Raw genomic sequence first — 14,357 nt, forward strand, 5'->3', positions numbered from 1 at the left:
CCAAGTCCCAGCAGGTCTGCCTTCATTGCAGGGCCCACAAGGTTCAGGCCACAAGGTTCAGTTTCATCTCACCGGTGGACTGACAGTTGTGGTGGTGCAGGAGGCAGCCAAGGGTGGGGCAACAGAACCGCTGTCTAGGTCTGAGCGGAGTGACCCCTGCAAGGCTGGCTTATAGTTCTTCAGGGTGTTTCAGCTTGCTTTCCTCCTGGATCACTCGAACGCCCTGTCCAAATGTGGCTATGCAGAATGCACAGCTTCAAGTTACTAGAGGAAACAGGAAGAGGGTGTGTGGCTTAGCCTTGTTGATGCCTTCTCCAAAACCACAGCATGTAGCGTATCATCTATGTTTGCGCCTCCAGTGCCGGAAGTTGAGCATGTGGTTTTGGGTTCCCACACAGCTTATAAGCCAAGTGCTTGGCATCGCGTGTTCCTTGCTCCCTCCCACCTACTGGACTATGTGGGCAGTATTTTTAGATTCATTGTTATGCTGCAGGGCAAGAGCCATTGAACTGATACCTGTGATATGGGTAGATGGGATTTCCACAAGCGACAAGAAATGGCACACTCCTGCCTTCAACTTTCAAATGTTTCTGCTGCTCATGACTTGGGGGCTTTCCCATTTTTGACATATCATGGAACTATTCAAATGAGTAGCCGTGTTGGTCTGAAGTAGCACAATAAAATCAAAGTCCAGTAGCACGTTTAAGACCAACAAAGATTTATTCAGGGTGTGGGCTTTCTAGTGCAAGCACCCTTCTTCAGACTATGAACGTGCTTGCACTCAAAAGCTCATGCCTTGAATAAATTTTTGTTGGTCTTAAAGGTGCTACCGAAAGTTGGACCATAAGGAAGGCCGAGCGTCAAAGAATTGAGGCTTTTGAACTCTGGTGCTGGAGAAGACTCTTCCGAGCCCCTTGGACTGCAAGGCGAACAAACCGGTCAGTCCTAGAGGAGATCAGATCTGACTGTTCCTTAGAAGGCCAGATCCTGAAGATGAAACTCAAATACTTTGGCCACCTCATGAAGGACTCCCTGGAGAAGAGCCTAATGCTGGGAGCGACTGAGGGCAAAAGAAGAAGGGGACGACAGAGAATGAGGTGGCCGGATGGAGTCACTGAAGCAGTAGGTACAAACTTAAATGGACTCTGGGGAATGCTAGAGGACAGGAAGGCCTGGAGGATCATTGTCCATAGGGTCGCGATGGGTCGGACACGACTTCGCACCTAACAATAACAAAGGTGCTACCATACTCTGATTTTATTATATCATGGAACGTTAGCTGTTCAGAATTAACTTTTGCTTTATATTCTATGTTTCTATGTTTTTGTTAACTACAACTGAATTCCAGGGTACTGATTGGCTACTTTGGCAAAGAATTATCATTGGCTGTATTTGGTTGTGTAACGCAATCTACTGATGTAACAGAATTAATTTTTGCTATATATTCCCACTGTCATGAAGGGAGTTCATAGTCTGAGGAAGAGTGCTTGCACTCGAAAGCTCACACCTTGAATAAATCTTTGTTGGTCTTAGAGATACTACTGGACTCCGATTTTGTTGAGAAAAATGAACAGAAGAGAAGCACGAGATAGAAAGTTTCCAAGATGTTTAAGAATAGGCAGAAGTATTAGGCTCTTGACCAGCTTCACATGTGAATGGTAGCAGAAAGGACACTATATGAGTTACAAGGCAAGAGTTTTCAGTGTTACTGGCACGTACAGATGCAATGTGAAACACACACACACAAAAGCTATACTGATGTGCTGGTGCACATGATGGCATTGAAGTACAGTCACCCTGGGGATCCTTTTTAGTTTCAAAAGCTGTGCAGAAATATTTAAAATACATACATAACATTCTCTCAGCATGACTTATTAAAACACATGAGAATGCATGGTCATAACCCTAAAATACTGCATAACGATCTTGATGCAGTCTATGCATCTGGTCCTATTACTAAACATAATGTAGCTCAAGTTGACAGCTTACTCCCTACCTCAGTGGTCCCCAACCTTTTTATCACCGGGGACCGGTCAACGCTTGACAATTTTACTGAGGCCCTGGGGAAGGGGTAATCATTTGCAGAGGGATGTCGCCGCTGCCTGAGCCCCTGCTCGGCTTGCTTTCCCACCGGCGCCCCTGACTTCCCGCCGCCCAGTAGGGGGTGCTGCCAGCAGCAGATGTGCAGAGCCATGCCAAGAAGGGGCCCCAGCCATGGCGGTCGCCGGAGAGCACCAAAGGTGAGCCGGTGGCAGAGTGGCAGGGCAGCTCCCTAGGCAGCAGCCGAGGAGGAGGACGAGGAGGAACCATGGCCCGGTACCAACTGATTCATGGTCTAATACTGCTCCTCAGACCGGGGGTTGGGGACCACTGCTCTACCTGATTGGCCCTCTGTGCTTTTGTTGCAATTTTTCCAAGACTAATGGCATGGAAGATGGGGAAACTATAAACGGGACACAGAAGTACCATGAGGCCACAGGGACATGTGGAGGGGGGTTAACATTGTTTCCCAGTAGCACCTCCCCAGTAGAAGAGTTGGTTTTTAAAAATTAATTAACTCCCATCCATTTGGGAAACCCGGCCAGTGCCATAAAAAAACCCCAGGGTTAAACAAAACCTTGGCTGAGAAAGCCTGCCCTGTAGCCATTGAAGCTGAAGTGGTTTAGGAGCCTTTGATTGCATCTCAGCTCCGTTGGTGGAAGTGGGTGGACCTTAGGCCCCTTTGGACCTCAATTCAAAATCTGACTCCCACTATAAACTAGTTATTGACCATGGAAGTAGGCTATACATGACAAAATTAAAATCATCTTACTGAATAGTACAATCAGTTTCTGGATTCTTTTTTTGGCCTTTAGACCAGGGGTAGTCCAGATGTCTATGGACTACAATTCCCATGAGCAAATGCTGGCAGGGGCTCATGGGAATTGTAGCCCATGGACATCTGGAGGACCACAGGTTAACTACCCCTGCTTTAGACCAGTGGTCCCCAACCCTCGGTCTGGAGACCGATACAAGTCCGTGGATCAGTCGGCACTGGGCCGTGGCTCCTCCTCGTCCTCCTCCCTGGCTGCTGCCTCGGGGGCTGCCCTGCCACTCTGCCACTGGCTCACCTTTGGTGCTCTAGGATGCTTTGGGCTGATCCTGCGTTGACCAGGGGGTTGGACTAGATGGCCTGTATGGCCCCTTCCAACTCTATGATTCTATGATTCTATGATTCTATTATTCTCTCCAGTAGCTACCATGGCTGGGGCTCCTCCTCGGCGTGGCACTGCATAGCTGCTGCTGGCAGCACCCCCCAGCGGGTGGCGGGAAGTCAGGGGTACCAGCGGGAAAGCAAGTGGAGAAGGGGGTCAGGTGGTGGTGATGTCCCTCGGCAAAATACTACCCCTCCCCCCAGGGCCCCAGTAAAATTGTCAAGCGTTGACCGGTCCCCGGTGATAAAAAGGTTGGGGACCACTGCTTTAGACAATCTTCCGGGTTGTGATTACACCCATGATTATCATTGAGATGAAAAGGATCGCTACCAAAGTACCCAAACTACAACTTAAAAAAAAAAAACATCTCCATTTGCAGAATGGATTTGCATAAATAAATGACAGCTAATCCTTTCAGATGTCAAAGATTACTCAGCTCCTGTCAGAAGCCACATAAATTAGTTCTTAAGAAAAAGGAATGCGATCCGCAGCTGCTTCAGAAGTCACTGTCTTGTTTCAAGCCTTGAATGTCTATCTAATTGCACTCTTTGCTACAAACATGGCTCCCAGTTACTTCGTTTAAAATTCAAGAAATGTGCAGGAAAGGCAATGGGACTCACTCGCTCTGCCTTCTGTACAGAGCATTCGGTGGTTTGGCTAATTATCATGTATTCACTCCATGAAGAATAGCCTGAAGGAAGCTGAAATTCGTAAGCAGGCTGGCAATTGACTGTGTTCAGCTTGGAAACCCACCTGACCAGATTTGACTGTTTATAAGACGGTCTGCATGAAGTTGTTTGAGAGGCTGAATTACCCTGGGGGAAACCACCAGGAAAAGCCTTCTAAAAGCAAATCCATCCTGAGAGAGATACTGGGGGCGTCAAAAAAGTTTTGAGGCTAGAGCACATAATGACTGATCTATCACTGGTGGTGGTGAATGCCACCCAGAAGGCTCTGGCCCTGGTCAAGGCCAGGCAGACTTCTTTAGGGCCAGGCATGCATCTTTAACGAGCAAGAACCTTTTATAATACAACGCCCACCCAGCAGAGGGTGGAGCTAGCAGTCAGTCCCAGGCAGAACTGCCACCTATTGTAAAGTTGGTTGAAAGGGCTGCTGTGGTCCAAATATCAGCATTCCTGGAGTAAACTTCAGCCCTTGACCCATTTTTTTTGCCTGGACATGGGGTGGAGACAGCGCTAGTTGCCCTGATGGACGACCTCCGATGCCAGCTAGACTGGGGCAGGTCAGTGCTGCTCATACTATTAGACCTATCAGCAGCATTTGACACAGTAGATCCTGAGCTGGCACTTTCTCCTTCTCCCTACCCACCTGCTCTTCTTACATGTGCTCATGAAATAATTACATTCATCATGTTAATCTATTCATAAGTTGGGAAATTGGTCTTAGTACTTGGTACAGAAACTCCCGAATTGTTAGATATATCTATTAGTATCTTTTTAAAAAAAATTAAAAAGAACAGCAGTGCATTTTTATTAGAATGTGACAACGTTTTAGCTGAGATTTACCTTCCTCATTGACGTGCCTCCTTGACGCTCAACAGCAGAACTTGCATATCTAGACAGAGATTGAGAAAAGAGAGTTTATGAATTCAAACACACACAATCTCAAAAGGAAAAGATGAAAAATGCAGCTCACTCAATAAGGGCCTGCAGAGTTACTGCTCCTGGGGCTTAGTCCCAGAGCATGCCTGACTTACACAGAGTCATCCTAAAATAAACGATAAATGAAACAACTGCTTCCTTGGGCAAAAGAAGAGGAGCGCAGCTAAATCTTTCAAGTTCCTTCAGCCACTGCATGCCACTTCGGCTTAGATTTGAAAAACAAACAAACATAAAACCCAAAGTCTCTCTTCTGTCAAAATGCTTGCTTAAGAAAAGGTAGGGAAATGGGTCTCCAGGAAGGGAGGGGGGATGTAAACGAGTTCTCGGGAGAGCATCTGGTTTCCCAATCCTCAAAGCCGATTAGCTAATCTATGTTAATTCAAGCGTCAGGGTGGTGGGGGTTGGGGATGGGCAGGTGGATGGCAATCCGTAAGTACAGGAGGCATTTCTACTCCTGAAGCTAAGTGGGTCTGCCTCCGTCAGCTGCCTTGACGGGTTGTGTGTGTGTGTGTGTGTGTACATGTGTGCAAGGGAGCCATGCATGAACTGTAAGACACACACTCAAGCTGCCCCCTATTTGTTCAGGAAGGCTCCTATTTTCTGATATCTGTCCCTGGGAAATCAGTGTCTCCACCCTCTTTGGGGCAATGCTCAAATATTTTCCAGTCTGAGTTGTTCAAGTCGTCTTTGTTTTGGTTTTGTCTCCTTCCAAGGGAACTTTAGATGTGAAATCTTTGAATGGGTGAGTGGATGCTTCTGGACCAAACCGTGGCTCTCCAGTTGTCCATGATCTACAATTCCCATGAGCCCCTGTAAGTGGGAATTGTAGTCCATGGACATCTGGAGAGTTTGGCCACCCCTGCTAGAGCGTGTATACTAAGGCTGTAGCTACACACATTTCAGAATCATAGAACCATAGAGTTGGAAGGTACCTCCAACCCCCTGCAGAATTCAGGAAATTCACAATTACCTGCTCACCCACAGTGACTTCAGTTCCATGCCCAGATGATGCCCCCACAAAACCAGAATCTCTGGCCAGTCTGGCCTGGAAGAAACTTGCTTCCCTACTGCAAAGTGGCGTTGACATTTCTCTGGGCATGCAAGAAAGGGCCACAAGAGCCAAGCACCTATACGATCCCTTCTGCCGAACCACACTTACAATCTGCCTAAGCTCACTGGAGCAGCGTGTTTTCCCTTATGTTCTTTTAAACTACTACTCCCCCCCCCCTTTCTGAATGCAGCTGCAGGGTGTTTTATTTTTATTTACAACAAAAAAAAGTTGCTGTACCCCTGCAGAGGAAAAGAAACAGCTGCTCATAAACTTTCCTAAGCGAGGGAGCAAGCAACTTAGGGTTGGCTTTTATATCAATAGAAAAACAGCAGGGTAGAAAAGGGTTAACGGTCCTCTCTCGTCCTCATGCTGTTTTCTGCCCAGGGTTGCCAGCCTCCAGGTGAGACCTGGAGATCCCCTGGAATCACAGCTTACTTCCAGACTACAGAGATCGGTCCCCCTGGAGAAAATGGCTGCTTTGGAGGATGGTGGACTCTGTGGCATTGGACCCAACTGAGGTCCCCGTCTCTCCCAGGGTCCGCTCCCACATCTCCCAAAGTTTCCCAATCTGGATCTGGCCGCCCTACCTCTGCCATCCCCCCTGGACCTAGAAACCCTAAGTCAGCCTTGGAAATTATCCCCAGTAGCTGCCTTTGGAAAGGGGGAGGGACCTTTTAAAACCAACATGGAAGAAAACATAATGGGTAGGTTTTGACCTTAATTCCCCCTGCAGCATACAAATTATCATTTCACACATTGCATTATGTTTTGTATGTTGTTAAAAACATTGCAGAACAATGCTGTATTTCCTAGGGCATTTCCACACATTAGTAAAAATAGAGTCACGCCTGCCGAATGGCAAAGCACAACATTATATCATCCCCCCCCCCCCCGGCCCTCGTCCCCTTTTTGCTGTCTCGCCTTTGTCTGCCTTCTTTTTGCGGGTCTTACTTCCTCACCTGCTGCTGGAAGAGGCAGGAGAGAACAACGCGCCTTAAACACATTGTGCTTCCGCCTGTCAATCTATTCAGGCAACCAATCTCCTGCCTCCACATTCTGACACTGTTTAAAGGTTCCGCAATGCCCGCTAATTAAAAAAAAAACAAACAAGTAACACTTCTCCGTTGCAATGCCGATGCATAGAATCATAGATATGTAGTGCTTTTGAATGCTACCCCTTATGGGATGATGAGTAGGCTTGTGCATGAAGGGCCTGATTCGGCCGCTTTGGCTTTGGACCCATATAAGTCAATGGCACCATAGACGATAATGGGAATGTTGGCATTCCTGCCTTTTCCGGGTTGTGTGTGCGTTTTTTTTTCCAGGGTAGCTCCAGGAGGTTCTCCGTTGGATATAATGGAGGGATGGGGGCATCTTCTTCAGGAGCCCCTAAGCATGGATCCCTTTTACCAATCATTTTGAAATTTGGAGGGGAGTCAGGGAAGAGCCTCCAAGAGCTACTCTGAAAGTTTGGAGGCTGTACCTCAACCCTCCCCCTCCAGGCCCCAGGAAAGGAGGGAACATTCCTATTATAGTCTATGGCGCCATTGACTTCCATGAGTGTTGAAGCTGAAGCGTCGCAAGTCCTTTGATAAATGAGTAAATTAATATAATTCCTGATTTTTTTTTTGGGGGGGGGAGAAAACTTTTGTGAGGCATGCTTTGTTGAATGAAATATTCTTTTATTTCTGGCATTGCCTACACGGTTGTCTGCCTATTGCTCCAGTAAATTTGCCATTAAAAAAAATAATTCTCATCCCCGGGAACAAGGGAGAGGGAGGTGGGAGTGAGGGCGGGATGCTGCAGATGACTTTAGCATGTTTGAGCCTCCATACCTTCCTTCTGCTGGTTGCCTGCTGGTTGCTCTCTGGTCACTAGCGCTTTTTAGGGTGGTGAATCCACTTTTGGGGATACCCAGAGAAGCGCTTTAAAATGGAGGATGTAGCGAGCAGCCAGCGGGCAAGATGCTGGATGTGGGCGACGTCATATGAAGGAGCCAGAATATTCAGCTTCCATTTGACTGGCATGACGCTGCGTTTAAAGGGTGCGGAAATCCCCCTAGTATATTTTAAGTGCTTTTAAATCACATGTGAAGATATTACTTAATAAACAAATTCAGCACACAACAGGCAGAGGAGCCACCATTAGCGTATAATTATGTGAGTGTGTATATGTTTGTTGTTGTTGTTGTTGTTGTTGTTGTTGTTTGGAAGAGGGTAAACCTAACAGCTTTTGGTACAAAAACAGAGAGCTATAACATGTCTATAAAAAGCTAAGATGTGAAACTTAACAAGATGCTAATAGCAGATGTCTATTTATTCACTAAAGCATTCCAGGTTGCTATGCCTGATACAGAAAGTACCAAAATAATCTCCACATTCTCTCTGCCATGCTGTTACCATTCTTCTAGGGAGTGTGGGGAAGTGAAGATGGTCTCCTGTCCCGAATACCGGCCTCACATCAGCCTCATGTGAAAGAGTGACTGACTCAGGGTAATTTATAGTGGCAATTTGCACCCCACTCCTATCCTGACACCTTAACCCAGAGGTCCCTGGAGTGTCTGTGGGTTCCGTAGACACAGACCAGTCAGTCCTTCGAAAACAATAGCTCTTTTATTAGCAATCAGCTCCAAACACCCAAGAAACACACAAGCACAACACAAACTTATATTCACTTTGGAGAGCCCACCAAAGGTCCTTAGCGAGAGAAGTTCATTGGTCCATTTGGAGAGTTCACATATGTCTTTTGATTGGCTGCGATCGTGCAGTTCTTAAGCTCTTATTTGCATTAAGTTCTGTGGCACAGATTGCCCACATATATAACAGCACCCAACCTTTTTGAACCTGCAGGCACATTTGGATTTCTGAAATAGCATGGTGGCCACAGCCACAAAAGGGCGACTGCAAAATGGTTGCCGCAGGAGGCGGAGCCAGCCACAAGATGGCTGCTGCTACTGATTGAAAATCTTGGTCATGTGGTGCCAAAGCAACATTTTAAACAGTCAGCACTGCCAATTATCTCCAATGACCCATCAGAAGACTTGCTGGGCAAAAATTCCAACTTGCCCTGCTCACTTTCTAAAAACATGTGGCCAGTGACAGGAAATGTGCCTGCAAGCACCATAGCACTAACAGGCACAGTGTTGGGGACCTTTGTCCTGATCTCTAGGCCAAAGCAGCCCTTTGTCAGAGGAACTATGATAAAAGATTATCAAAAAAAAAAGAAAGAAGAAAATGAGCTATAACTTATTTCCCCATGATTTTCATACTTCTGGAGAACTATACCTCACTCTTTTAATCCCCAGAGGAGTTCCAAAGGGCCTTTAGTCACCTTTGCCTTCCTCTCCCCACAGCAGTGAGGTGGGTGAGGCTGAGAGAGCTCTGAGAGAACTGTGACTAGTCCAATGCCGGCCAGCTGGCTGCCTGTGGAGGAGGGAATCAAACCTGCCTCTCCAGATTGGAGGCCGCCATTCTTAACCACTCCTGGTTCTCAAAGAACAATACCCTTGTCCCAAATATGAATCAAGCACGGTCATAGGACTAATAATAACAACAACAACAAGAACAATAATAATAATATCCTCCTAGCTCTTTCCATGAGCCTCTTGTGCCACAGAGTGGTAAGGCAGCAGACATGCAGTCTGAAAGCTTTGCCCATAAGGCTGGGAGTTCAATCCCAGCAGCCGGCTCAAGGTTGACTCAGCCTTCCATCCTTCCGAGGTGGGTAAAATGAGTTCCCAGCTTGCTGGGGGGTAAACGGTCATGACTGGGGAAGGCACTGGCAAACCACCCCGTATTGAGTCTGCCATGAAAACGCTGGAGGGCGTCACCCCAAGGGTCAGACATGACCCGGTGCTTGCACAGGGGATACCTTTACCTTTATCTAGCTCTTTTCAGTTTTGCCTCTTTTTAATGTGTTTTGTAGTCAGGAGTTTGAAATCCCTCCCTCTGTTTCTTCTGTTATGAAAATGTCGCTCTTTTCGTGTGAGAAGCTGGAGGATGATGTCACTCTGAACTCCTCGGAGGAAACATGGGGTAAGTGAAATCAATAATTCCAAGCTCTTCTAGCCGGTTCTCTTCCTCTCAGACTGTTGCCTATTAATAGCAGAGGCCTTCCCAATAAGAGTTGCTTGCTCCTTGCTGCCCCTCAAGTAATTAAAGACTCCAGCTATAATAAATAGCTGCAAATTGGCACTTGTCTGAAGGAAAGCAATTATGGAAGTTGCCGGCATCCACAGTGCTGAAAATAAATGACTTTTCAAGGATCCTGAAATGAAAGTCCAGAAGTAAATACTTTGAAACATTTTGGAACACTTCATTTAAAATCCATAAAATGACCTCTTCTGCAGAGGCCTAGTGACCTCACTCCAAAAGTGGTTAGTTTCATTCTGTGCCCCTATTAGAACAGAACAGAAATGATGATGATGATGATGATATTTTAATCCTGTCCTTCCTCCAAGATATAAGTTTAACACATGCCTTTAAGGTTGCCAGTTCCCAGGGGTTTCAGGGCTATCAGGAAGTGGGGAAAATTAACCTCCCAAACAGGAAATAAACGTCACATGCCTGCATCACCTAGAAGTTATGAAGTCACGCTGACGACATTGGGGAGATGGCCTAAGTTCTGGGAAAACTCAATGGTATGAAGCTAATTCCACCATAGAGTTTTACCCCCAAATCAGAATGTTGTCCCCAATATCTCCAACATGCCTGCATCTCTTCCTGGGTGATATGGGCATGTTGTGTTTATTTCCGGCTTCCTCCCTCCCTGATCCTGGTAAGTTTACCCGTATCTCCTTCTGCCTGGTCTGATGGACCAGGCAATCCTATGTGCCTTTTAATGGTGGACAAACCCCTGGAAATTGTTGCTGATGCCTGCCAATATCCAGTCAGGAGGTGGGAACAGGCCAGCAAAAGGGGAAGTGGCGATCTTCGTCATCATGTAATGATATTATTTCCAGCATGACCTGCAAGCATTGCACTGGCGCTCATGCTGGTTGTCCAGCTATGCCTGGCAACCCTATCCAAGGAATACAAGGCAGCAGACCATCCTTTCCACCATCCTCCATTTTATTCTCAGAAACACCACCTCCAGAGGTAGATCAGGCTGAGAGAGAAACCATCTGGTTCAAGGTCACCTACAGCAGTGGTCCCCAACCTTTTTATCACCGGGGACTGCTCAACGCTTGACAATTTTACTGAGGCCCCAGGGGGAGGGGGAGTCTTTTGCCGAGGGATGTCGCCACCGCCTGAGCCCCTGCTCCACTTGCCTTCCTGCTGGCACCACTGCCTTCCCACTGCCTACTGTGGGGCGCTGCCAGCAGCAGCTGCGCAGTGCCACGCCGAGAGGGAGCCCCAGCCATGGCGGCTGCTGGAGAGCACCAAATGTGAGCCGGTGGCAGAATGGCAGGGCAGACCCTGAGGCAGTTGCCGGGGAGGAGGATGAGGAGGAACCATGGCCCAATACCGACTGATCTACAGACTGGTACCGGTCTCCGGACTGGGGGTTGGGGACCACTGACCTACAGAGCTTCCATAGCATACAGAGAATCTGAGGAGAGGTCTTCCAGATCCTAGGCTGACATTCTAACCACTGCACAGCACTACAGTATCCCCTCAAAATCGGCTGTGCTAGCCGATTTTGAGGGGATACTGTAGGGCAGCGGTCAGCAACCTTCTGGCTGCTGTGGTCCGCTGCTGCGCTGTAAGGGGAGAGGGCGGCCGCGGCACTGCGCACACATGGCAGCCCCAGCCCCAGCCTCATGCGCATTTGCACCACCGGCATGCCGGCAGCCATGGCTCCCTCTCCCCGCCCCTCCAGGCCGCCAGCAAATTGGCCGCCGAAGCGGCCGATTAGCTTGCGGCCCAGCAAGCTTCTCTTCCCCCCCTCCCGAAGCAAGAAGCTTGCTGGGCCGCAAGCTAATCGGCCACTTCGGCGGCTGATTTGCTCGCGGCCTGGCAAGCTTCTCACTGCTGGGGGGGGTGGGAACAGGGAGCTGAGCCCGGCGCCGAGGCCTTCACGGCCTGGCGCCGGGCTGCGGCCCGGGGGTTGGGGACCACTGCTGTAGGGTATTAATAGGGGACTGTGTCTTTAAGAACTGGTTGCAAGGTTCCCACACACGGGAAGTTTAGGCACTAAAGGAGCCTATATATTGAGTGGAGTTTGGTTTCTCTTTTGCCAGTTGCTGGCTGATCCCTTGTGTATTACTTCAATAAACATTCCTGAGTTAACAAATTGGTGTCTGCCATTATATTATGGCTACTGCTGCATTCTTTGGGTTTTTTAAATACTATGTGAGATTACTTGGCATGTTGGTATAATTAACTACAAAAAACTGCCTCAAAGATATTAACCAAAAAGGGATGTGTGGAAATATTAAAACTATATCAAGAACATAGAATTTAAAACTAATGGTTTGACTCTGAAGGTTTGTCTATCATCACCCTCCATCCCCCAATGCCCTTGTTCGGGTAGGGGAGAGTGGTATTTTCCGCCGTGTTGGGTATTTTTATAGTCTTTTAAGGGGGGGTTTAATGGGGGATTTTAAGACTATTGTTACCCACCACAAGCCTGTAGGGAGTGGCGGGAAATAAATCTAATAATAATAATAATAATAATAATAATAATAATAATAATAATAATAATAATAAATATCACATTTTTATTCCTCCAAAGTCCAATATACATGGGCCTTATGATTGCCAACTCCTGGGTTTGGTCATGGGGCAGACCACAGGAAGAAATAATGCCCTGGAGCAGGGATTCCCAAACGGGGTTTCCTTAAGCCCTGAGGGACTCCCCAGCCTTTCCCCTATTTGTTGTTGTTGTCAGCCATTCAGTCAGGTCCAACTCTAGGAGATTCCATGGCACAGCTGCTGCCATGATCCCCGATCCCATACTGCCTCCCACAGCTATGCAAATGTTCAGGCCAGTGTCAGCCTCGATTGTGTCCAACCACTGCGCCCTTTCTTGGCCTGGTTTCCTTCTTCCACTGACTAATCCTAGCACCATTGCTGTCTCCATTGAGTTGGATCACACAATATGGCCAAAGTAAGTGAGCCGGAGTTTCGTGATTTTGCCTACAAATTATATATAAGACTTTATGTGCTGTAGTATTTCCTTGTTTGTGATTTTTGCTGTCCATGGAACCCACAGAAGCTTTCTCCAACACCAGAGTTCAAATTAATCGCTTCTTCTCGTGTCTGATTTTTTTTCATTGTCCACCTTTCACAGCCATGAGTGGCTATTGGAAATAGCTCATCTACATTGGTAGTCAGGCTTATGTCCTTGCTTTTCCATGTTCAGGTCAAGCTCATCATTGCTGAGTGACCCAGAACAATTTAATGTTTTATTTCAATACTGCAATCGCCGATCACATCAATTTGTGATCCAAGAAAAATGAATTATTGAATGCATTTGATCTCTTCACTATCAATTGTTACAGTGATATGCCTGTTTTTTGCAATGGTCATTATTTTTGTCTTTTTAGTATTTAAGAAAAGGCTAAATTTCTTGCTTACTTCCTTGACCTTTGTAACCAACTGTTCTAGGCCTTCCTTGGCTTCTGACAGGGGGGCAGTGTTGTCAGAATACTGAAGATTATTTATGTTCCTTCCTCCAATCTTAATTCCAGTGTTTGATTCTTTGAGTTCAATCTCTCTCATAATGATCTCAGCATACAAATTAAACAGGAAGGGGGAAAGAATACAACCTTGGCGCACTCTTTTCTCTATTTTGGACTAGTCAGTGTCATCAAATGGTGTACATACAGTGGCTTCTTGGTTTGCGTAGAGTGACTGCATCAGCTTGATCAAATGCACTGGCTTAATGGACTTGGCCAGACGTTATTCGCGGCATGGCTGTGAAAGAAGGGAACTGGCTACTTCCATTGACTTGGGAGTGGTGTTCTCGCATGGTTACCATGCCAGGGAAAGGGGAAGGAACCTGGATGCCTAACTCCTGCTTCAAACCACCTCCTTTCTCTCCTCCCCTTAGTCCTTCGCAGGCATGGCAAGCACATGTGGCCAGCTGACATCACTTCCAGCCCGGTTCTAGGGTTCTCTGAATCCTGAAAAATATTTCAGTGGCTCCTCCAAGGCCAAAAAGGATGGAATTGGCTGCCCTAGAATCCACTCTCTAAAGAAGCTCTGTGGGAGAACTCCAGGTTGGGAAATACCTAGAGATCTCAGGAGTGGAGCTTAAAGAGGGAGAGATTTGTGGAGGGGAGGGACCTCAATGGGGGGGGGGTGATGTCATGGAATTAACCTTCCAAGGCAGCCATTTTTTTCAAGTGAACTGATCTCCGTTGTCAGGAAATCAGCTGTAATTCCATATCTCCAGCTAACACTTTGATGTTGGCAACCCTCCATTTGGAAATTTGCAACAATAATTTTCTCCCATCTTCCTGTTTATTTGTTTATATATCTACATCCACAGCTACCGCTACATCTATATCAACTGAATTTTTTTCCCTGTACACACATCTTTCTA

General features: G+C 47.0%; 2 protein-coding genes across 5 annotated transcripts in view; both read right to left on the reverse strand.

Moving 5' to 3' along the window:
• Positions 1 to 14,357, reverse strand: part of APOOL (apolipoprotein O like) — a 400,760-nt gene that overhangs the window by 89,112 nt on the left and 297,291 nt on the right. The window lies entirely within an intron of this gene.
• The window catches only part of LOC143822809 (connector enhancer of kinase suppressor of ras 2-like), a 415,535-nt gene that overhangs the window by 52,910 nt on the left and 348,268 nt on the right, over positions 1 to 14,357 (reverse strand). For all 4 annotated transcript variants that reach the window (XM_077308411.1, XM_077308412.1, XM_077308413.1 and 1 more), the window contains exon 15: positions 4,721 to 4,769. In XM_077308411.1, coding sequence (XP_077164526.1) covers positions 4,721 to 4,769 — 49 coding nt within the window. The remainder of the gene's footprint in view (positions 1 to 4,720; positions 4,770 to 14,357) is intronic.

Source organism: Paroedura picta, chromosome 13, assembly GCF_049243985.1.
Source record: "Paroedura picta isolate Pp20150507F chromosome 13, Ppicta_v3.0, whole genome shotgun sequence".
Taxonomy (NCBI): Eukaryota; Metazoa; Chordata; class Lepidosauria; order Squamata; family Gekkonidae; genus Paroedura; species Paroedura picta.